The following is a 24242-nucleotide window of genomic DNA, read 5'->3' on the forward strand; positions in this document are numbered from 1 at the left end:
TGTGAAAGTTAAGAACAATGAAGGAGAGATAGGGAGTGATGAGCCTCAAAGTGAGAAAACCATAGGAGAGAATGACAAGCCATTTGTTTCACCATCTCATGAGCCTGAAATTCCATCAACACAAGGTCTTGTTAAATCCAAGTTAGATGACCAATTTAGGAATTCTATTGAAATACTTCCAAACAAATTGCCACCTAAACTTAAGAATCTAGAAAGTTTTTCCATACCTTGTGTCATAGGATCTAAAACCTTTGAGGAAGCCATGTGTGATTTGGGAGAGAATGTCAGTTTGATGTCGTTGTCCCTTTCTGAAAGATTGGGTATAGGTTAGATGAACCACTTTCTATCCGTCAAGCTAATGACTCTAAACGAGCGCTTCGTGGGAGGCAACCCACGCATTTAATTGCTTTTGTTTTGTTTGTTTTTTGTTTTAAATTGTTTTGTAGGTAATTGTCCAAGTGTGATTCGAAAAAACTAAAAAAAATTTGAAGCCCCCTGACCAGAAGGTTGACACGGCCCGTGCTAAGGCTGGCACGGCCGTGCCAGGTGTTTTAAGCAAAATTGAAGGCTGAAGTCAGAATGTTGGCACGGCCGTGCCACATCTCTAGGTAAGCATAACCTCAAAATTTTTCTTCTTCTTCATTCATTATCACACACAAACCTCTCTCTACCTTCAAACTTCTCTCTAAAACCTCCATAACCATCAAACCTCAAACCTTCATATCTCCATCAAGACTCCACCAAATCAATCCAATTCTTCCACAAATCAATCCCAAACCTCATTCAAAACACAAACCACCATTCAAAAATAACTTTCATCCACCCAAACCCATAATTCGCCAAAACCCTATTCTCATTATATCAACCCCAACCCCAAACCAACCATTTTCACCAAAAATCTTCCAAACCCTAACCTTCACCCAAACCTCACAAAAGTCAACCTAAGGTCTAATGGCTTCAAGAAGAAGTGGGAAAGTACAAGCAAGCTCTTCCGGAGGACCTCCCTCAAAGAGGCAAGCACAAGAAAAGAATCATGGAATCAAATTCAAAGACATCAAGCAAAGGGATAGGTATAAAGTTCTAATCTCTAAACCCTTGCATCCATCTAGATATCCTGATTCTCATAGTTTGAATGTGCTAGGCATTAGAGATGATGTGTATAGGTTTCTAGGAAACCTAGGATATGGATTGATATGCTGAGACCTATGAGAGTTTATGAAAATTTAACCTATGAGTTTCTAAGTTCAATTGTTTTTACTAAAAAAGGTTGAATTTTGATAATGATAACCATAGAGTTTGTTTCCAGCATTAGACTTTGCAAATGAGGGGACACATCCAATTGAGGAAAACAATAGGCTTAAACATAGAGACCCTTATAACTTTGAATTTCATAAAACATCGTCCGCCCATGCAATATTCACTTATACTCAATGTGCATATTTTGTTACTACTTCCTAACCCATCTCGGACTACCACCGAGGTGAAAGCAAATTTGTTGTATGTTGATGTGCAGGTACTTGAGGAGGAAAATCTGGATGAGGGAGAAGGTGCTCACAAGACCATGATGAAGGAGAAGGTGCTAACTTGCACCATGAGAAAGAGCACCATGACCATGAAACCAATAATCTAAATGACAATGAAAGATGGGCATAGATGCACAATGAGGTTGAAAGGATAAGCACCGAGCAACAAAAGCAAGGTGTTGAAATCTCCGGGCTAAGAAATGATGTCCAGAGGGGCAACCGCATGACGGAAGAAAACAATGAGATGCTCCGGAGGATGATGCACTACTTTCATCTCCAAGGTCCTCCTTATGGACCTCAATGATAAATTGTGAGCTCTCCGCTTCCTCTCTTCCTTTATCTCTACTCTTTCTTCTACTCCTTCTTCTACTTCTCCTTCTTCTTCTTCTCTTTTAATTTCTTTTTCTTTTGAATCATTGAGGACAATGCTTCCCCTAAGTGTGGGGGGGGGGGGGGGGGGGTCTAATAAAGTGTCTAGAGTCGTAGTGTTTCCAAACTCCCTTGAACTTTATTCTTTTGTTTTGTTTTTATAGCAAAAGGCATGATTAGTAGCTTGTTTTTAATGTAAAATATGGCATAATTTTTTTTTGTTTTGTCCCTTCTTTAAAGGTTGTTCTTGTACATGAAAATGGTTTCTTGTGTTTCTTGTGTTCTTGCTATACCCATATCTTGTTTTATTGTGAAAAATTCTCCAATGAGAAAAGCACCCGGTTGCAATCTTTGAGTAAATGTATGAGTAGGTATTTTAAGGAGCACGTTCTATCTTTAGTGTAAACTTAGACCCTTAAAAGTCTTCAGAGTAAAAGTAGTATAAGTTTGTGTGGGAAATTAATCAATTGTGCCTTATTGTTATATTCTTAATTGTTAAAGTTAAAATGGGGCGGGAGAATGGCACCAACATGTGGGGGAAAGGACAATCCCCTAACTTCCTAATTGTGGTGGTGACTCCCTAATTTGAACTTAAAGAAAAATAAATTCATCAATCCAGGGGGAAAGGAAAATTACATCCAAAAAGACTTCCTACGCGGAGATGAAATAAAAGAAAATTTTGCAGCACTGCTTAGGGTGATTTTGAATCTAGGGGGAAAGGACAATTACATCCAAAAAGACTTCCTATGAGGATAGATAGCCCCTAAGCATCTGCAGCCCCTTGTGCTTAATTGTTAATTTAATTCAATTTTAACTTAAATTCACATCACTCTTATATGAAATGAAGAAAGGACTTTTCTCGGTTACTTTAGCATTAAGGATAGAACCTGTTCCTTATAATATTTGTCTTATACAGGAGCAAGAAAAAGGTTGGACTGCACACACACACTCACTTGAGACTTGATGTTGGGTTGAATAGGTTCACGAGGAATGTTTGAAATTGTGATTAATGTACTTGAAACAAAACCTTCAAAGAGACTTGTGTTTTCAATTGCATTGCCAAAATTAATCCTTTTAGTTGCTGCTATGTCCATTGCCTTTTGCTTGAGGACAAGCAAAGATTCAAGTGTGGGGGAGTTTGATGAGTCATTAATTAGTCTATTTTAATGCATTATTTAGTTTAGTTTTATTAAGATTTGATTTTATTTTATTGCATATTTATTTCCTTTTTGAATATTTTACTTTAAATTGCTTTTTATTTTATTTTAGGAACGAATATATGGCTGAAGGTGTCTTGGAGCAAAAGAAAGAGGACTGGAGCAAATACAGTGCAAAAATACGAAGATACGAGACAAAAATATGTCTCTACCAAGTCAGAAGCTTGGCACGGCCCGTGCCAACATGTGGCACGGCCCGTGCCAACATGTGGCACGCAGGATACTCTTTTGCTGCTTTTCTTCAAGTCCAAGTTACCCTGTTGCATCTTTACTGATTTGCCCTTATAGTTGCTTAGATTTTAAGTCAATCGTAAAGCTATAAATAGAGTAGCATTCCATCATAAACATTCATCTCTTCTTAGAATATTTTAGTGAATTATTTCAATAAAGTTCTTTTATTTCTTTCTCGCAATTTATTTTATTGTTTTCTCTCTTCTTCCCCCATGTCTACGATGAACGTTAGTGAGTAGAATTCTCTTGTCTTGGGATTGTTGGATAAGTCTAATGACATAATCCTAATCGAACCAAGCTTTAACCCTAATTTCATGTAGCCGTAATTTCTAATTTAGATTCACCGTTTTAACATGGATTAACCATTATCAAACTGTAGAAGCGAAAGTGGAGGGTTTGATAATTGTTAATCCATCATCCCAAATATCAATTCATAAAGCGAAAGCGGAGCTTTGATATTGGAACAAGTGAATCTAGACAATAATTGCAAAGGCAACGAAATAGTCTTTGCAATTATTGAGACATGTGTAGTTTCAATCCTTATAAGCTTCTTCTAGTAATCAAGTCAGCGAAATATGCTTGATTACTAGGGGTAAACTCTCACCGAACTTTTACCGGAAAAGGTGAGGGGCTAAAGGGAAACCGGTCTTTAGAAATTAAGGTGTAAAACATGAGACTAGAAGTTAAGGTTTTGGCTAGTGAAGGATTTGTCATTAGGATGAACCAATAATCCCAAGGCACTTTTACTTTATTATTGTTATTTTCTTATAATTAAAAATCCAACTTTATTCTCAAAACCTTCATCTAATCGTTATCTAAAGTTAATTGAATTCATAACTCCCTGTCGGAATGATACTCTCTTTTACTACTATTACTTCGATAGACCGTGCACTTGCGGTTTGGCTCTATCAAGTTTTTGGCGCCGTTGCCGGGGAGTTATTGCAATTTGATTAACTTTTTTTTAACGATTAGACTGAAAAAAAAATCTTTTTCGTTATTTTATTTTATTGTTTTTCTTTTTATATTTCTTTCTAAAAAAAAAAATCTTTCTCTTTATTTTATTTTATTTTAATTTTTTTTTCATTTCTTTCTTTTTCTATTTCTTCTTTTTCCTTTAACTTCTTGGGAAGATAATAACGATATGGCTAAGGAACGCTCTCTCAAAGAGTATGCAATCCCATCTTCAAACGAGTCATACGATGCTATTGTGTACCCAACGGTTGAGGACAATTTTGAAATAGAACCTGCACTTGTTCACTTAGTGCAGCAAAATCAATTTTTTGGATCACCCACTGAGGATCCGAATTTTCATATTTCAACTTTTTTAAGACTCAGTGGAACCTTGAATGCAAACCAAGAGGCCGTAAGGCTGCACCTCTTTCCTTTTTCCTTAGGGGGTAGAGCTAGTGCTTGGTTTCATTCATTGGAAATTGGTTCTACCACTTCATGGCAACAATTGAAGCAAGTTTTTCTTGCCCGATTCTTTCCCTATTCTAAAACCGTTCAATTAAGGAATCAAATCACACAATTCACTCAAAAAGATGGAGAATCTCTTTACGATGCGTGGGAGCGTTTCAAAGAAATGCTTAGACTTTGTCCCGATCATGGTTTAAAGAATTGGCTTATTATTCACATTTTTTATAATGGTCTTTTATATACCACAAAAATTTATGTTGATGCAGCTGCAGGTGGAGCTTTAAGGAACAAGAATTACACAGAAGCATACGCCTTGATTGAAGACATGGCTCAAAATCATTACAAGTGGACCGACGAGAGAGCCATCACTAATTCTTCACCCTCCAAAAAGGAGGCAGGTATGTATGAAGTCTCTAACTATGATCACCTTGCCGTTAAGATTGATGCATTAACCCAAAAATTTGAAAAAATAAATGTTAGTGCCATCTCTTCTTCTTCTTCTTCTTCTTCTGCATCTCCTTTTTGTGAAATTTGTGGTGTATTTGGCCATATTGGCATTGGTTGCCAACTAGGTAGTGTTGTTAGAAGTCCTAAGCAAGTAAACTATGCTCAATATAATCAAGGGTTTAGAAACAATCAATTTTTTTTTCAAACCCCTCAAAATCTTTTTGGACAACAAACAACACCACCCAGTTATGCAAACAACCAAAGAGTCCCTCAAAAATCCAGCTTGGAACTTTTTTTAGAAAATTTTCTTATAAATCAATCCAAGCAGCTTCAAGAGCTTCAAAATCAAACTAAATTTATGAGTGACTCCTTTGCCAAACTTACATCGAAAGTAGACTCCATAGTTACTCACAGTGAGATGCTTGAGACTCAGACATCTCAAATGGCTAGTTCCTCTCAAACCTATGAAGTCCTTCTAGGCCAAACCGAAACCAACCCCAAAGACCATATAAGTGCTATTACTTTTAGGGATGGTAAACAATTAGAGGACCCCGTTGTGAAAGTTAAGAACAATGAAGGAGAGATAGGGAGTGATGAGCCTCAAAGTGAGAAAACCATAGGAGAGAATGACAAGCCATTTGTTTCACCATCTCATGAGCCTGAAATTCCATAAACACAAGGTCTTGTTAAATCCAAGTTAGATGACCAATTTAGGAATTCTATTGAAATACTTCCAAACAAATTGCCACCTAAACTTAAGAATCTAGAAAGTTTTTCCATACCTTGTGTCATAGGATCTAAAACCTTTGAGGAAGCCATGTGTGATTTGGGAGAGAATGTCAGTTTGATGTCGTTGTCCCTTTCTGAAAGATTGGGTATAGGTTAGATGAACCACTTTCTATCCGTCAAGCTAATGACTCTAAACGAGCGCTTCGTGGGAGGCAACCCACGCATTTAATTGCTTTTGTTTTGTTTGTTTTTTGTTTTAAATTGTTTTGTAGGTAATTGTCCAAGTGTGATTCGAAAAAACTAAAAAAAATTTGAAGCCCCCTGACCAGAAGGTTGACACGGCCCGTGCTAAGGCTGGCACGGCCGTGCCAGGTGTTTTAAGCAAAATTGAAGGCTGAAGTCAGAATGTTGGCACGGCCGTGCCACATCTCTAGGTAAGCATAACCTCAAAATTTTTCTTCTTCTTCATTCATTATCACACACAAACCTCTCTCTACCTTCAAACTTCTCTCTAAAACCTCCATAACCATCAAACCTCAAACCTTCATATCTCCATCAAGACTCCACCAAATCAATCCAATTCTTCCACAAATCAATCCCAAACCTCATTCAAAACACAAACCACCATTCAAAAATAACTTTCATCCACCCAAACCCATAATTCGCCAAAACCCTATTCTCATTATATCAACCCCAACCCCAAACCAACCATTTTCACCAAAAATCTTCCAAACCCTAACCTTCACCCAAACCTCACAAAAGTCAACCTAAGGTCTAATGGCTTCAAGAAGAAGTGGGAAAGTACAAGCAAGCTCTTCCGGAGGACCTCCCTCAAAGAGGCAAGCACAAGAAAAGAATCATGGAATCAAATTCAAAGACATCAAGCAAAGGGATAGGTATAAAGTTCTAATCTCTAAACCCTTGCATCCATCTAGATATCCTGATTCTCATAGTTTGAATGTGCTAGGCATTAGAGATGATGTGTATAGGTTGCTAGGAAACCTAGGATATGGATTGATATGCTGAGACCTATGAGAGTTTATGAAAATTTAACCTATGAGTTTCTAAGTTCAATTGTTTTTACTAAAAAAGGTTGAATTTTGATAATGATAACCATAGAGTTTGTTTCCAGCATTAGACTTTGCAAATGAGGGGACACATCCAATTGAGGAAAACAATAGGCTTAAACATAGAGACCCTTATAACTTTGAATTTCATAAAACATCGTCCGCCCATGCAATATTCACTTATACTCAATGTGCATATTTTGTTACTACTTCCTAACCCATCTCGGACTACCACCGAGGTGAAAGCAAATTTGTTGTATGTTGATGTGCAGGTACTTGAGGAGGAAAATCTGGATGAGGGAGAAGGTGCTCACAAGACCATGATGAAGGAGAAGGTGCTAACTTGCACCATGAGAAAGAGCACCATGACCATGAAACCAATAATCTAAATGACAATGAAAGATGGGCATAGATGCACAATGAGGTTGAAAGGATAAGCACCGAGCAACAAAAGCAAGGTGTTGAAATCTCCGGGCTAAGAAATGATGTCCAGAGGGGCAACCGCATGACTGAAGAAAACAATGAGATGCTCCGGAGGATGATGCACTACTTTCATCTCCAAGGTCCTCCTTATGGACCTCAATGATAAATTGTGAGCTCTCCGCTTCCTCTCTTCCTTTATCTCTACTCTTTCTTCTACTCCTTCTTCTACTTCTCCTCCTTCTTCTTCTCTTTTAATTTCTTTTTCTTTTGAATCATTGAGGACAATGCTTCCCCTAAGTGTGGGGGGGGGGGGGGGGGTCTAATAAAGTGTCTAGAGTCGTAGTGTTTCCAAACTCCCTTGAACTTTATTCTTTTGTTTTGTTTTTATAGCAAAAGGCATGATTAGTAGCTTGTTTTTAATGTAAAATATGGCATAATTTTTTTTGTTTTGTCCCTTCTTTAAAGGTTGTTCTTGTACATGAAAATGGTTTCTTGTGTTTCTTGTGTTCTTGCTATACCCATATCTTGTTTTATTGTGAAAAATTCTCCAATGAGAAAAGCACCCGGTTGCAATCTTTGAGTAAATGTATGAGTAGGTATTTTAAGGAGCACGTTCTATCTTTAGTGTAAACTTAGACCCTTAAAAGTCTTCAGAGTAAAAGTAGTATAAGTTTGTGTGGGAAATTAATCAATTGTGCCTTATTGTTATATTCTTAATTGTTAAAGTTAAAATGGGGCGGGAGAATGGCACCAACATGTGGGGGAAAGGACAATCCCTAACTTCCTAATTGTGGTGGTGACTCCCTAATTTGAACTTAAAGAAAAATAAATTCATCAATCCAGGGGGAAAGGAAAATTACATCCAAAAAGACTTCCTACGCGGAGATGAAATAAAAGAAAATTTTGCAGCACTGCTTAGGGTGATTTTGAATCTAGGGGGAAAGGACAATTACATCCAAAAAGACTTCCTATGAGGATAGATAGCCCCTAAGCATCTGCAGCCCCTTGTGCTTAATTGTTAATTTAATTCAATTTTAACTTAAATTCACATCACTCTTATATGAAATGAAGAAAGGACTTTTCTCGGTTACTTTAGCATTAAGGATAGAACCTGTTCCTTATAATATCTGTCTTATACAGGAGCAAGAAAAAGGTTGGACTGCACACACACACTCACTTGAGACTTGATGTTGGGTTGAATAGGTTCACGAGGAATGTTTGAAATTGTGATTAGTGTACTTGAAACAAAACCTTCAAAGAGACTTGTGTTTTCAATTGCATTGCCAAAATTAATCCTTTTAGTTGCTGCTATGTCCATTGCCTTTTGCTTGAGGACAAGCAAAGATTCAAGTGTGGGGGAGTTTGATGAGTCATTAATTAGTCTATTTTAATGCATTATTTAGTTTAGTTTTATTAAGATTTGATTTTATTTTATTGCATATTTATTTCCTTTTTGAATATTTTACTTTAAATTGCTTTTTATTTTATTTTAGGAACGAATATATGGCTGAAGGTGTCTTGGAGCAAAAGAAAGAGGACTGGAGCAAATACAGTGCAAAAATACGAAGATACGAGACAAAAATATGTCTCTACCAAGTCAGAAGCTTGGCACGGCCCGTGCCAACATGTGGCACGGCCCGTGCCAACATGTGGCACGCAGGATACTCTTTTGCTGCTTTTCTTCAAGTCCAAGTTACCCTGTTGCATCTTTACTGATTTGCCCTTATAGTTGCTTAGATTTTAAGTCAATTGTAAAGCTATAAATAGAGTAGCATTCCATCATAAACATTCATCTCTTCTTAGAATATTTTAGTGAATTATTTCAATAAAGTTCTTTTATTTCTTTCTCGCAATTTATTTTATTGTTTTCTCTCTTCTTCCCCCATGTCTACGATGAACGTTAGTGAGTAGAATTCTCTTGTCTTGGGATTGTTGGATAAGTCTAATGACATAATCCTAATCGAACCAAGCTTTAACCCTAATTTCATGTAGCCGTAATTTCTAATTTAGATTCACCTTTTTAACATGGATTAACCATTATCAAACTGTAGAAGCGAAAGTGGAGGGTTTGATAATTGTTAATCCATCATCCCAAATATCAATTCATAAAGCGAAAGCGGAGCTTTGATATTGGAACAAGTGAATCTAGACAATAATTGCAAAGGCAACGAAATAGTCTTTGCAATTATTGAGACATGTGTAGTTTCAATCCTTATAAGCTTCTTCTAGTAATCAAGTCAGCGAAATATGCTTGATTACTAGGGGTAAACTCTCACCGAACTTTTACCGAAAAAGGTGAGGGGCTAAAGGGAAACCGGTCTTTAGAAATTAAGGTGTAAAACATGAGACTAGAAGTTAAGGTTTTGGCTAGTGAAGGATTTGTCATTAGGATGAACCAATAATCCCAAGGCACTTTTACTTTATTATTGTTATTTTCTTATAATTAAAAATCCAACTTTATTCTCAAAACCTTCATCTAATCGTTATCTAAAGTTAATTGAATTCATAACTTCCTGTCGGAACGATACTCTCTTTTACTACTATTACTTCGATAGACCGTGCACTTGCGGTTTGGCTCTATCAAGGGGCATAACCATGGATTAACCCCACCTAAATTTACACACTTGCACCCACTATATCGTAAAATCTCTGAAGCAGATAGTGCCCAACTTGATGCTGTTCAATCACATGGAATCATAACCTGTCATATAATGGGATATATGGTTGCTCAGAAGGGTGGATACGCTGATGTAGGATTTACTAAGAAAGATTTGTATAACTATTTTGATAAAAAGATGCGTGATGTCATTAAAGACGGTGATGTTGTTGCTGCTCTAAAGCATCTTAATGTGAAGTCTTCCACCGATCCAATGTTATATGCTGAATACGATGTCAACAATGATGGAAGAATGAAAAGTCTGTTTTGGGCTGATGGGAGTAGTAGGTCTGATTATTTTTGTTTTGGCGACGTTTTGGCGTTTGACGCAACGTTCAAGAAGAACAAATACAACTATCCGTTGTGTATATTTTCTGGGTGTAACCACCATTCACAGACCATTATATTTGGTGTTGCGTTGTTGGAGGATGAAACAATCGAGTCATATAAGTGGGTCTTGAACTGTTTTTTAGAATGTATGGAAAATAAATTCCCAAAAGTAGTTGTAACAGATGGAGATGGATCAATGAAGGAAGCTATTAAACAGGTATTCCCGATGCATCTCATCGCTTATGTTCCTGGCATCTGCACAAGAATGCGCAAGAAAATGTAAAGAAAACACCATTTCTGGAGGGTTTTGGAAAAGCAATGTACTCAAATTTTACACCGGAGCAATTTGAGGAGTTTTGGTCAGAGTTAATTCAGAATAATGAACTTGAAGGAAATGATTGGGTTAAGAAGACATACGCGAACAAGTCACTGTGGGCAACCACATATTTACGTGATAAGTTCTTTGGACGTATTAGAACCACATCTCAATGTGAAGCTATCAATGCAATTGTCAAGACATATGTCAGAGCGAAAGGCAACATTTTTGAATTTATGCATAATTTTGAACAGGTTTTGAGAGATTACAGAAACAATGAGGTTGCTACTGACTTTAAATCAAAATTCACAGAACCTGTGTTGACGACTCACCTGCGTTCGATTGAGAGTGATGCTGCCAAGATTTACACAGCAGAGATCTTTAAAGAAGTTAAAGATGAAATTATTGAGGCGTGCAGTAAGTTTCAATAACAAAAAATGTGTGGCGGATACCATGGTTTACACATTGCGAAAATATCGTGAGAAAGGCATTGAAAGAGAGGTTGTATACGATGCTGCAAGTTTAGAATTTCAGTGTTCGTGTAGACTATTTGAGTCACGTGGGATTCCATGCTGTCATATTTTTTTTGTGATGAAGGAAGAGGACGTTGATCACATACCAAAATGTTTGGTTATGACACGTTGGACAAAGAACGCAAAAGATGCGTGTCTGAACAACGATTCCAATGGGGAAATAGATTCTGATATGATTGAAGTTGCTAGATTTGGTGCTTACTGTTATGCTTTTACTACATTCTGTAAAGAAGCCTCAAAAAAGAATGGTGTATTTAGGGACATAATGGATGATATTTTGAATCTTCAAAAAAAGTATTGTGATACTGAATACTCTACTCGGTCTGAGAAATTAACAGATGATCAGGTAGGTGATCCAATCCCTGTGAAGAGCAAAGGTGCTCCAAAGAAGAAGAAAAAGGTAATAAAAAGTGTCAGACACTGTTCAAAATGCAAAAGTACAAGTCATACCGCAAGGCATTGTTCGGTAATTTGTCTATAAATGATCTGATGAATAATATTTTCACGAAATATGATTTATAATGTGCATGATAAAAGATATATATATATATATATATATATATATATATATATATATATATATATGTATGCAGGATACACAGAACGGTGAACGTGAACATGATGCAGAATTGGTCTCTAACTCTATGGATGATTCTTTAAGCCAAAAAGAAAAGGTATGTTTGTTTGTTATGTTTTTACAATGCGTCAGAATTACATCTTAAGAAAATGTGTACTAATTTATATGTCATTCACAGAAAAATAAAAGGAAACCTAATGGTAATGTTAGCACAAGCAAGCAAAAGAAATATAAAGAGGCAGCACAGATTACAGAGATTTCGGAGACAGCTGATTTGCCGGTTACAACTGCAGTTCAACCTACTGTTCATGTGTTCCAGCCTACTATTAATCAAATGCAAATGCAGCCAATTTACCCTAATTATGGACTTCATGGTGGTGAATCATCAACTTCCTGTTCTGGGCTTTTGGCACAAGTCATGAATTTAACTGGTCATGGATTACAGTTGAATAATAATTTAGATAAATAATTTTGTAATTGAATTTAAGTCTAGTTATTCCCTTTTGAATGGAATTTGATGGGAATTCTCAGTCTTTGCAAACACCGGTACACTTGTTATTGGTTTTGGAATTCTTAAATATTATGTTGGTCTTACTGTTACACTTGTTACATTTTATTATGATGACACAAAGGCTTTGATTTTATTTATAGGCTATGATCTGATATATGGTTTTTTTTATAGTTTCTTGTATGTTTCACTTGGCAGCAAAAACAGGTATGTTTCACTTGGCAGTAGAAACAGGTATATTGTTGGCTGCGTTTTGTGCTGCCTTGGCTTTAGGAGTATATAATGGTGTATTTTGTGGTTCAAAATACTTTTTATGGATATTTTGGTGTTTTGTATATTTGTGGCGCCATTTGTATATTTACGTGGGCATCAGTTCAATTAGTGAATATAGGAAGGGTTTCTATTGTTTTGGCTCCTGTGTTGTTTGCAGGTTTTTGTTAATGGCAAGGTCAATAAGGAATGTTTTGTTTAGTTCCTTTATTTGGATTCAAAAAACAACTGGTGGTGTCACTGGTGGATTGGGTAAGCTTCAGTTCGGGTGTGGCAGGTTTCGCTGGCGGTATGTGTTGGTTTTTTAGAGCTGCTGCTCGGTGGACAGTAAGGCTGCGTGCCTTTAGGATTGTTGCGGCAGATTTGTTCTGTTGGAGCAGTAGGAATATAGGATTCATGGACTTTGTATCATGCTTAATTAGTGTTGGAGCTTACCTAGTGATACTGCCATTTTGTTTTTCTTCCTTTGATGTTCTTGTTTGTTTGAAATAGTCCTTCATAGTTGTACTCAAAACACACTTGGCAAATTTGTTCAACATTATGTGGCAATTTCATGTTGTAAATTAAAGGTACATATTTAAAATTAAGATTAGAAAATATGAAATTATAAAGGGTACATATTTAAAAGTACATAATTTAATTCAACAGTTGTATTACAAATACATAATTCATAATTAAAGACACAATCAGTAAACATGAATTTGTCGAATATATCCAGTGGCGGATCTTCAAGGGAGGCCATGGTAGCCATGGCTCCCCCGAGTTATCTTATAAATACTATATTATGCATTCTTCTAAAGATGTTTAGCATGTGCCGTAGCGGAAATGGAAGGTGATGACATGTTGTCATTACGTAATTTTTAGGACTTATTTTGACATTTTGATAGAGTTCTAAGCAACATTAAGTGTCCAGGAGCAGTTAAAAGCTTCAAAATTGGAAGAACTGGAATGAAGCCATCGTACTGCGATTTTGGAATCACAATGCGATTTCTTGAAGTCAGAGAGCATGTTTTTGAAGGTGCTGGATCGCAATACGATCCAGCCAATCGTAATACGATTTCAAGAAGGGCTTTAAAGGAAATTAGGGTTTAAAGTACCAATCGTGGTACGATTTGTGCCATCGTGGTACGATTTTGGGCGATCAGAACTTGCCTATTTAAGCTGAAGTCAGTCTCAAACAAAGGGGATTACGATTTTGGAGAGCTAAAGTGGGATTTTAACACCCAGAAGGCTGCAGCGGAGAGGATTTCATCATCTCTAACCCAGTTTATGTATGTTTTAATTCTTCCATTGATTATGCTATTTGTAAACTCAATTATGAGTAGCTAAATCTCTTAGAGATTAGGTCGGAGATGAACCTATGTAACCCTAATTGATCATATGTTGCTGTGAAACTCTATTGTTTATTAATGAATTTCTAGTCTTTATTCAATTCAATTGTTCTTAATGCTTTTTATATCCTGATCAAATATAAACATGATTTTGTGAGATCGAATGACTACTGACCATAGCTTTCGACTTAGACCTAATTGAATTGTTCTGATAAACATGGTTAGTCTAGGAATAGATAATCGTTTGTTAGTGATATTAGGTTAACGTTCATAAAACCTTCAAGTATTATTAGACCACCTAAGGAATTAGGGGCTGTAGTTTAAGAAGAGGGTCCTAACTCAAGGGATTGATTAGGGCTAATTTTTTAACTATCGTGAAACTAGAAATTCATTAGTAATAATAGGTGCAGTAACCAATTAGGGGAAACATAGAGGATTCGAAGACCTGATCTCATCTCTCTCCATATTTTCTTAATCAAATCTTATTCTTTTAATTGATTTCTTAAAATCAAACCAAATCTACTGCCTAGTGGCAAAACAAAATAAACTTTTATACATCCTATTTTTTATAACGCAATTGAATTAATGAAGTTAAAAACAGTCCTCGTGGGATCGATATTTTTACTACTTCGATAGTATTTGGTGCACTTGCCAGAGATCTATCAAGTTTTTGGCGCCGTTGCCGGGGACTGTTGAATTATTTCAACAAGGCAATTACGTTATTATTTAGGATTTCTGTCTTTTATATTTTTGTATATATATTTATAAAAAAAATATTATGCTCTTTGTTTTCTTCTCATTGTACTGTGCTACTGAAAAGTTTATCCAAGTTTTGCAGCTATGATAGACAGGTTACTCCTCTATGACACAGAAGAGATTGCTAAGTTGCAGTATGAAAAATATATGCTATCTTTTAAGATCAAAATTTTGGACAACAAAATCTCGAGTTGTGGTCATTATGAGGCGAATCAACCAGGTAGTGATGGTGAAGGGAATAAAGAGGTGATCAACATCGATTACAATACTCAACTTCAGAATATTTTAGATGATTTCTTGGTGTCAAATCAAGTTTTATTTGAAAAGTTTGATGTTCAGTGTGGTGATCTTTGAAGGTGAGAAAAACACAAGAAGGGGGGTTGAATTGTGTTTTAGAAAAATTCTTCGTTTCTCCTAAAAACTGAACACACTGATCAGAAGCTAAGCGAGACAGCTTCTGAAGTGATAATCAGAATCTAAATGCAGCGGAATAAAACAGAGAGAGAGAAGAAGAACGACACAAAGCAATTATACTGGTTCCTTCCACAAACCGGAAGTAGTCCAGTCCCCCTTGCACTTCCAAGGAGATTTCACTATGAGTAATATCTGATTACAAATGCTCAAGCACACAAGCAAGAGACTTCCTTTGCTCAAGCACACAAGCAAGAGACTTCCTTTGCTCAAGAACACAATCAAGAGACTTCCTGCTCAAGCACAACTGCAAGAGACTTCCTAACTAAACAAAATTACACAGAAAATTGTTTAAGGTTGAACACTTGATATACAATCAGAGGTGCTCACAATACAAATCAGATACAGACTCAATGGACTTAAGAATTTCTAGGATATGACTTTGAGACACAGAAATTCTAAGTGAATGCAGAACAATTTCAGCAGAGGTTTGGTACTTGTGAAAATCTTGTGAGTCTTTCGTTCAGCGTTCTTGCATTACCAATTCTCTAGGTCTTCACTCCTTTATATAGAGGTGTGAAAGAGACGTTGTGAAATTGCCAGCACACCAAAGAGTCGTTGTTGAAGCTTGATCTTTCACCAATGATCTTTTGCCTGATTTGGTTGTTGTCCTATGAAGAACCAATTTGAAATCCATTCCTTATCCAAAGGAACATATATGCAGGCGAGATCGTATTCTGGAGCTGTTTTCTTGTCTTGTAGCGCGGACACAAAACAGAGTAGTGGAGAATGTGGTTGTACAATTCGTACAAAGTACAATGTCAACGCTTTCGTCCAAATTGCAAACAAACGCCTTCAAACACCTTTGAAATGACCGTTGCAAACTCCACTAATCCTTTGTTTGTGTTTTCGAATCCAATAGACAGCTTTTGCATTGATAAATCTTTAATTCTTGATTCTTTGCAAATCCAGTTGATATTCAGCTTCTGGTGAAATGGCTTCTGATGAGGCAGCTTCTGATGATGCAGCTTCTGATGAGATGACTTCTGCAGCTTCTGATGATGCAGCTTCTGATGATGTGGCTTCTGGACCTCTTGTCTTCAGGAGCACTATTCTTCAGGAGCAGCTTACTTCAGGAGCGCTATTTCTTCAGGAGCAGCTTACTTCAGGAGCGCTATTTCTTCAGGAGCAGCTTACTTCAGGAGCGCTATTTCTTCAGGAGCAGCTTGACTTCAGGAGCGCTTTTTCTTCAGGAGCAAGTTGCCTTCAGGAGCGTCCAAGCTTCAAATTTTTGTTGTTTCCATAGCTCTTTATTTGCTCATTCAGAACCAATGATGATGTAACTTTATAATTATGGTCCTGTACACTTGAACAAATATTAGCTAGTCCAATTTACAATTTTTAATACCTTGTTATCATCAAAACTCTTTAAGGTTCATCGTTAAACACATTTTGTTCCAACAATCTCCCCCTTTTTGATGATGACAAACAAAAGTATTTAAAATTGATCAATTGTTGTTAATCTAATTAACAAGTTGACTTTGGGGTTCTGAGGTTTGTAAGCTCAGAATCTGAGGTTTGTAAGCTCAAACTCCCCCTGAGTCTGATAGTCTTTAAGGTGAGGTTTGTAAGCTCCCCCTAAGTTCTATCCAGGTTAATTAAATTCATTTTTCGCGCAATAATATTATCAGAGCTTAAAAGCAAAATTGAATCATTGAAAGAATTAACTTATAGATAAGAAGAATGGTTCAATTAACTTTACTTGAATTTTGATACTCCTTCGTTCGTTCATAGCTTATACCAATAAGGTAAAAAGATAGAAGTTTTTCAAAAATTTCAAATGCCATTAATGGGGCTCAGAGCCTTTAAATACTTGTCACATATACTCCCCCTTTTGTCATTATCAAAAAAGATTGAAATAAAATTAAGCACAAAAGACAAAAAGATATGAGAAAAACTCAAACGTGAGAGAGTATACTAAGCAATGAACTAAATAAATCAGAGCAAAAATCATGTATATTCAATTGTCAGAAGCAGCTAAACAGTCAGAATCAGTAAGCATTCAGAAGCAAAAGAAATAAGACAAGATGATTTCAGAAGCAAGGACTAAGAAAATAAAACAAACAACAAACAAAAAGTAAAACACAAGGGTGTGCAACTAAGGGTTGGTTTGTTGTTGTTTCTTCATTTCTTCCATTTCTTCAACCTTCTTCTTCAACAGTTCTTCAAGTTGTTGTTGCCTCTGAAGAAGAGCTTGTTCCCTTTCTCTAGCTTCTTGCTGCTGCTGTGCCATCTGTTTCTTCAGAAGCTTACACAGCCTTGCTTCTCTGGTCAAGTAATCCGTTTCAAAGAAGAAAGGCTGGTTTGCCAGGAGCAGTGTAGAGCTTCTTACTCTCAGACTCTGATTCACATGCTCCATTACCCTTCTGACTGATGCTTGCTTGACTCTGATGCATTTAGCCTTGATTTCTTCAATAAGCCCAGCTGCCCGGTTCTGAAGAGATGCCCAGGAGTCTTCATATGCACCTGTGAGATCAATTGTCCTTCTTTGATCCACCAGATTATGCATCTGACTCAAGATTGTGAGAAGCTCAGAATTAATATATCCAGATTCCAGGATGTTTGTGGGTGGATGATCAAGGGTTTCAAGATCAGAATCACTGATTTCTAAATCTTGAATAGGGTTAGGAACTGGAATGGTAAGGAGTGTTTGTGTGTTAGAAGATGAGGGCTGGTCAGAATCAATGTGTGTGGTGGAGGTTGAGGCTTGAACATTGACTAGAGAGATGTCAACATCCATGGGAGTTGGTTCTGGGGAGTGTTCAGGTAAAGGTTGAAGTTCAGTTTCAGTTGATGGTTGTTGTGGTGAAGATGATGTTTGAGTGTTGAGTTGGGGGTCAATGGTAGCTATTGGTGATTGTGGGGGTGTTGTGGGTTTATGTGGTTCAGGTGTTTGTTGATGGGGGTTTTCCGAAACAACGTTTTCAGAAGCAGCTGCTTCTGGAGTTGTTTCAGAGGCCTTTTCTGAAGTAAATTCAACATTTTCTGGAGGAATCATGTTGAGAGGTTGAATGTTAAGAGGTTGAGGGTGAAGGCGAAAAAAAGTGTCAATGACTCTTTCTCTCTGCTCAGCCAATTCAGCCAACTTCTCATTAATTATGTGACCAACTGGTTCATAAGTAGTTGACTGAGAGGGCTTATCGTTGGTTTTGGTTGATGTTGATTGGCTTTTTACTGGTTTTCGAAACAGTTGAGCTAAGGGTATATCATCATCAGAATCATCAGAATCTGATAATGATTTGGATGCGGAATCTGATGATATATTAATTACCTTTTCTGGTTCAGGATCAGAATCCTCCTTAGCAGACTCACTGGACATCTGCAACAGTTGCTTGGCTTCTGATACTACAGACTCTTGTAGCTCAGCAGCAATTTCTAAGACTTTTTCAGCTGCTGCCTTCTTCTCTTGTAACTCTTTTAACTCTAAATCAGAAGCAGCTTGAGCTGTTAAGGTGATATGAGGAAAATCCTTGGTTCTCCTCAAGGCTGGCTTCCTCTTCCTCTTTGGTATAGCAGGTTGATCAAGAGAAATGCCAACACCCATGATCATCCTGGAATCCATGTCTTCAAGGGCTTCTTCAATAGAAGGTACTGATGAACTACCAATTTTGAGCTTGTCAGTAGCAATTTTTGCCTTTTTAGCAGGTTGTTCAACCTCTAGATATTGCTCTGCAGTCATCTTCCTTTTTGACTTTCTGCCTCTGGCTCGTGGCAGAGCACCACCATACATTTCCTCTGGAATATCTTCCAATCTGATTCTCTCATTGGTTGCCTCAAAATGTTCCTTGATATAGTACATCTGCACTTCAATGGGATCCTTCTTGCAGATGGGTGGAAAGTCCTTCATAAGATCAGACTTAACAAAAGATTCACTTAAATCAGTTTGAAGTTTGGTGACTTCACTGATTAGCTTCATATTCAAGAGAGTATGAGCATTAATGAATTTTCCAGTTTTTGTGTCAAGTAGCTGATCTGTGAAGCCTTGAGATTGACTGAGACTGTCCAAGATACCTCCTTGATAGAATATCTCTGAGAGGAGTCTTCCATAAGGAACCCAGGGTTTATCCAGTAGCTGACTCTGTTTCAAACACTCTACCAAGTACTTGAACATGTATTTGGGCACATTCACCTTTTCCTTCTTGATGAAGTGCTGGAGAAGGACCTTCTGAGCTAGATTTGGTTTCACACAGTCACCACTTGGAAACAGGTTCTCATTCTGAATCTTCAGAAGCATCTTAGTTTCCATGCTCAATTCAGCATATTTCTTCTCCTTCTCAGAATTGTATATCACCAAGTTGGCTTGCTTTTTCCAAATGCGTTTTTCAGCAGCATCTGAAAGATCAATTCCAGAGTAGTATCCAGAGGCTGCAGCCTTGAGAACATACTCTATGTGCCATTGTGCAATTCTTATTGGAATACCACAGATGCTGGACCTGATTTCATCTTCAACAAATGGCGCAAGACCCATTTCTTCTCTTGTTTTCCCTTCTAATTCAGGATACATTAGCACCATCTGACTTTCCGTTAGCAGGAGCAGCATCAGATTCTGCATTAGTTCTGGTCCTCTTCCCTTTAGGTGCATCAGAAGCAGCAGCTTCTGACACAGCAACTGCCTTGGCCTTCTTGCCTTTCCCTTTAGCATGAGCAGCTTCCTCCAAGACGTACTCAGCCACTGATTGAACTAGGAAATCAGAGTCACTTTCCTTAAAGATGTGAGGAAAGTCCCTGATTATCTCAGTTTCAGCAGTTGTCATCTCTAACCATTTTTCATCTTTAGGGGCTTCTTTGATGAACTTCATAGAGCATAAGCTCCTGCTACTGATAGTCCTTTCAGCAGTAGAGACTTCGAAACATCTATCAGAAGCACTCCTTGTCCTTTTTAAGAACTCCAGCACCCTTCCTTGATGAAAGATTTCAGACAGCAATCTTCCATAGGGTACTTGTTTTCTTCCTCTTGTAATGCTTTCGTTTATGGCCCAGCAGAGATGATCCATTACATATCTTGGGAAGTTTATCTTTTCCAGAATAGCCATGAAGTAAATTGCTAGCTTCTGTTGATTGTTGGGTTGGTCAGATCCTCCTGCTCTTTGAAAGAAGCAATCATTACTGAATTTCACCAACATTCTGTTGTGAATCTCCATTTCAGAAGGCTTTGCATCTTTCTTCCCACCCAAAAGAGTGTTGAAGTAACCTTGTAGCAGGACATCTTCCTTCCTGACTATTTCTTGGAATCTTCCCTCTGCATGCCTTTTACAAGCTTTAGCTATAACTTCCTCAGTGATGGTTATAGGAATGCCCATCACTTCAGACCTTATTTCTAAGCTGTCAAAAGATGTAGGATTCATATCCATGACCATTTTCCCTTTCTTTGACCCAGCTTGTTTGCTTACGACTTTTGCAGGCTTTTCATTGTACACTTCAGCTTTTAACCAAAAGTCCTTGACCAAGTTCACATATGTTGGCCCATTTAGCATCCTGAAATACTCAGACAGCTCCTGTGTCTCTATCAATCCTTCCATGTTTACTTCGTACTTCTTGAGTGAAGTGAAATCCACCGGTGACTCTATTTGAACTATCAAGGATTCCCATGGAATATCCATAGTCTTTTCTTTGTAGATGGACCCAGATTCTGATACGCTTTGCTTGTTTGATGTAGATTCTGAAACTTTTGAGCTTGATGATGCCATTTGATGATTGACGAAGATTTGAAGAAGATGAAGATTTTAGGGTTCTAAGGTTGAGAGAATGCGCTTACTTCGCAAGAGGTTTGAGAGCAAATGTGTTTGTTGTGAGTGAGTAGTGTGTGAATTGTCAAAGTGTTAAAAGTAAAACGATTGCAATTCAAAAGAGACAAACAAACATAACATTAATGACAAAATTGGGGGCGCGTGAAAAGTACTTTCAAAGCTTTTAAATCATCATTGCCCTTTTAGTTATACACCAACACATACAGGCCACGTAAGAAGTTCACAGAGTAACTACCAAGTTAGTGGGCCAGAAGTTACTTTTTAAAAGGTAACTTCCAACGTTTCCACTAATTCAACTATTCAGAAGCAATAAATCCAGCTTTTGGACTTCAGATGCTGACGTCATCATCAGAAGCGAGTTTTCCTCAGAACCTCAATAAAGAGCTTCTGATGGACTACCGCTTCTGAACTAACTTCAGAACCTAAAATCCTATTCAGGAGCAAGCAAGCATTTAATCAGATACAAAGTGCATGTTCAAATTTTTCTTTATAAAATCAAATCTTTCAACAGTTAAAGGCTTAGTAAATATATCAGCCCATTGATTTTCAGTATCAATGAATTGTATATCTAAAATTCCTTTTTGAACATAATCTTTGATAAAATGGTGTTTGATTTCAATGTGCTTCGCTCTTGAATGCAAAATTGGATTTTTAGACAAACAAATAGCAGCAGTATTATCACAATAAATGGGAATACTGTTAGCAGTTATCTGATAATCTTCCAACTGATGTTTCATCCAAAGTAGTTGTGTACAACAACTTGCAGCTGAAATGTATTCTGCTTCTGCTGTAGACATAGCAATGGTTGTTTGTCTTTTGCTAGCCCAGGATATAAGATTATCACCCAGAAATTGACAATTGCCACTGGTTGACTTTCTTTCAATCCTATCACCAGCATAATCAGCATCACAGAATCCAATTAGCTTATAATCTAAGGATTTCCTATAAAGGAGTCCAAGATTAGTTGTTCCCTTCAAATACCTGAAGATTCTCTTGACAGCAGTCATATGAGATTCTCTAGGATCTGATTGGAATCTTGCACACAAGCATACACTGAATAAAATATCTGGCCTAGATGCAGTGAGGTATAACAAAGAACCAATCATACCTCTATACAGCTTCTGATCTACTTTAGCTCCTTCATCTTCTTTGCTCAGGTTGCACGTAGGATGCATTGGAGTGTTCATCACTTTACAATCTTCAAGTTTGAACTTCTTCAGAAGCTCCTTTGTGTACTTTGATTGATGAACATAGACTCCATCTTTGCATTGATTGATTTGAATGCCAAGGAAGAACTTCAGCTCTCCCATCATGCTCATTTCAAATTCATCCTGCATTAACTCAGAAAATTCCTTGCAAAGAGATGCATTAGTAGAACCAAATATTATATCATCAACATATATTTGCACAACAAGAATATCTTTCCCAAGGGTCCTTCTGAAGAGTGTAGTGTCAACCTGTCCTCTCTTAAAATCATTTTTGATTAAGAAATTACTTAGTCTATCATACCAAGCTCTGGGAGCTTGTTTCAAGCCATATAGTGATTTCTTCAGTTTAAAAACATGGTCAGGATATTTAATATCCTCAAATCCAGGAGGTTGCTTGACATACACTTCTTCTTCTATGACACCATTTAGAAATGCACTCTTGACATCCATTTGATATAATATTATGCCATGATTAACTGCATAGGAAAGAAGTAACCTGATTGCTTCCAATCTTGCAACTGGAGCAAACGTTTCAGTGTAATCAATGCCTTTTTGTTGACTATACCCTTGTGCAACAAGTCTGGCTTTGTTTCTTGTTACTTCACCTTGCTCATTCAGCTTGTTTCTGAATACCCATTTTGTTCCAATAATGTTCTTGTGCTGAGGTTTGGGTACCAGATCCCACACATCATTTCTTTGAAATTGATTCAACTCTTCTTGCATAGCTAGGATCCATCCATCATCTGAAAGTGCTTCATCAACTGTTGTAGGTTCAATCATTGAGATTAGTCCAATCATTGACTCTTCTTGTCTGAAATGTGATCTTGTTCTTCTTGGACTATCTTTGTTTCCAATGATTAGCTCCTCAGGATGTGAAGACTTGTGTTTGAATGTGTTTCTGGGAGGATCTGCTTGATGTGAGCCATCTTGTGCTTCATCAGAAGCAGTTTCATCTTGCGCTTCTGATGTGGGTTCAGCTTCTGGACTATCTTCAGACTCAGCTATCTGATCAGGTTCTGGAGTAGCTTCAGGAACCTGTATCTCTGCAAAACTTTCACTTTGCTTTGAAGATTTATCTTCAAGCTCCTTGTCATCAAATTTAACGTGCATAGATTCTTCAACACATAGTGTTTCTGAATTATACACTCTGTATGCCTTTGACCTTTCAGAGTAACCTAAAAAGATTCCTCTTTGGGCCTTGGCATCAAATTTCTTTAGGTAGAGCTTGTTGTTCAGAATGTAACAAGTACATCCAAATTGATGAAAGTAAGAGATATTGGGTTTTCTTCCTTTAAAGAGTTCATATGCTGTTTTCTCCAAAATAGGTCTAATATAGATCCTGTTTTGAACATAGCATGCTGTATTCACTGCTTCTGCCCAAAAATGTTTTGGTAAATTGTTTTCATGAATCATGGTTCTGGCCATTTCTTGTAAAGTTCTATTCTTTCTCTCTACAACCCCATTTTGTTGTGGTGTTCTAGGAGAAGAGAATTCATGGAAAATTCCATGTTTTTCACAAAAAGCTTCAAATGTCTCATTTTCAAATTCTCCACCATGATCACTTCTGACTTTCAAAATTTTTGATTCTTTTTCAGATTGAATTTGAGTGCAGAAGCTACTGAATACATCACACGCAACATCTTTACTCTTTATGAATTTCACCCAAGTCCATCTGCTGTAATCATCAACAATGACTAATCCATATCTACTTCCATATAAGGATGCAGTACTCACTGGTCCAAATAAATCAATATGGAGTAGTTCTAAAGGTCTTGAGGTTGAAACAATGTCTTTGGTTTTAAAAGATGATTTCACAATTTTCCCTCTCTGACATGCACCACAGAGTGCATCTGAATGATAGTCAATGTCTGGTAGCCCTTTCACAAGTTGTAACTTACTAAGCTTAGAGATTAACCTCCAGTTAGCATGTCCCAACCTTCTGTGCCACATCCATTTCTTATCATTCACTGATAGTAGGCAAACCACCTTCTGATCAGCCAGTTCAGAAAAATTGATTTTATAGACATTGTCAACTCTCTTCCCCTTGAACACAATGGATTTGTCTTCCTTGTTGATTACTGTACAGTTGGGTTTTTCAAAAAGCACATCATAACCAT

The 24242-nt window shown here is 37.2% G+C and overlaps 2 protein-coding genes and 1 non-coding gene across 3 annotated transcripts; 2 read left to right on the top strand and 1 right to left on the bottom strand.

Annotated features, from left to right (window-relative positions):
- Positions 1-4844: 4844 nt before the first annotated feature.
- LOC146959414 (small nucleolar RNA R71) lies at positions 4845-4951 on the bottom strand. The gene has a single exon (XR_015025207.1). It is a non-coding gene; the product is annotated as a small nucleolar RNA R71 (small nucleolar RNA).
- Positions 4952-10007: 5056 nt separating this feature from the next.
- Positions 10008-12482, top strand: LOC146959415 (uncharacterized). Its single transcript, XM_085740945.1, has 3 exons — positions 10008-11723; positions 11851-11931; positions 12013-12482. The coding sequence occupies exons 1-3, from the start codon at positions 11076-11078 to the stop codon at positions 12301-12303; spliced, it is 1020 nt and encodes a 339-aa protein (XP_085597071.1). The 5' UTR covers positions 10008-11075; the 3' UTR covers positions 12304-12482.
- LOC146959416 (protein FAR-RED IMPAIRED RESPONSE 1-like) lies at positions 10134-10691 on the top strand. The gene has a single exon (XM_085753718.1). It carries the CDS (start codon positions 10134-10136, stop codon positions 10689-10691), a length of 558 nt encoding a protein of 185 aa, XP_085609844.1.
- Positions 12483-24242: the final 11760 nt, after the last annotated feature.

Source organism: Medicago sativa, chromosome 1 (assembly GCF_051527215.1).
Source record: "Medicago sativa cultivar Bolivia chromosome 1, Bolivia_mono, whole genome shotgun sequence".
In the NCBI taxonomy this organism is placed as follows: Eukaryota; Viridiplantae; Streptophyta; class Magnoliopsida; order Fabales; family Fabaceae; genus Medicago; species Medicago sativa.

What these genes read in the sequence shown, in the direction of transcription:
- LOC146959416 (XM_085753718.1), top strand. Translation starts at nt 10,134, where the DNA reads ATGGGATATATGGTTGCTCAGAAGGGTGGATACGCTGATGTAGGATTT.
- LOC146959415 (XM_085740945.1), top strand. Translation starts at nt 11,076, where the DNA reads ATGCTGCCAAGATTTACACAGCAGAGATCTTTAAAGAAGTTAAAGATG. An exon ending in ATACCGCAAGGCATTGTTCG is followed by an intron (nt 11,724 to 11,850) that starts GTAATTTGTCTA and finishes ATATGTATGCAG; the next exon opens with GATACACAGAACGGTGAACG. An exon ending in CTTTAAGCCAAAAAGAAAAG is followed by an intron (nt 11,932 to 12,012) that starts GTATGTTTGTTT and finishes TGTCATTCACAG; the next exon opens with AAAAATAAAAGGAAACCTAA.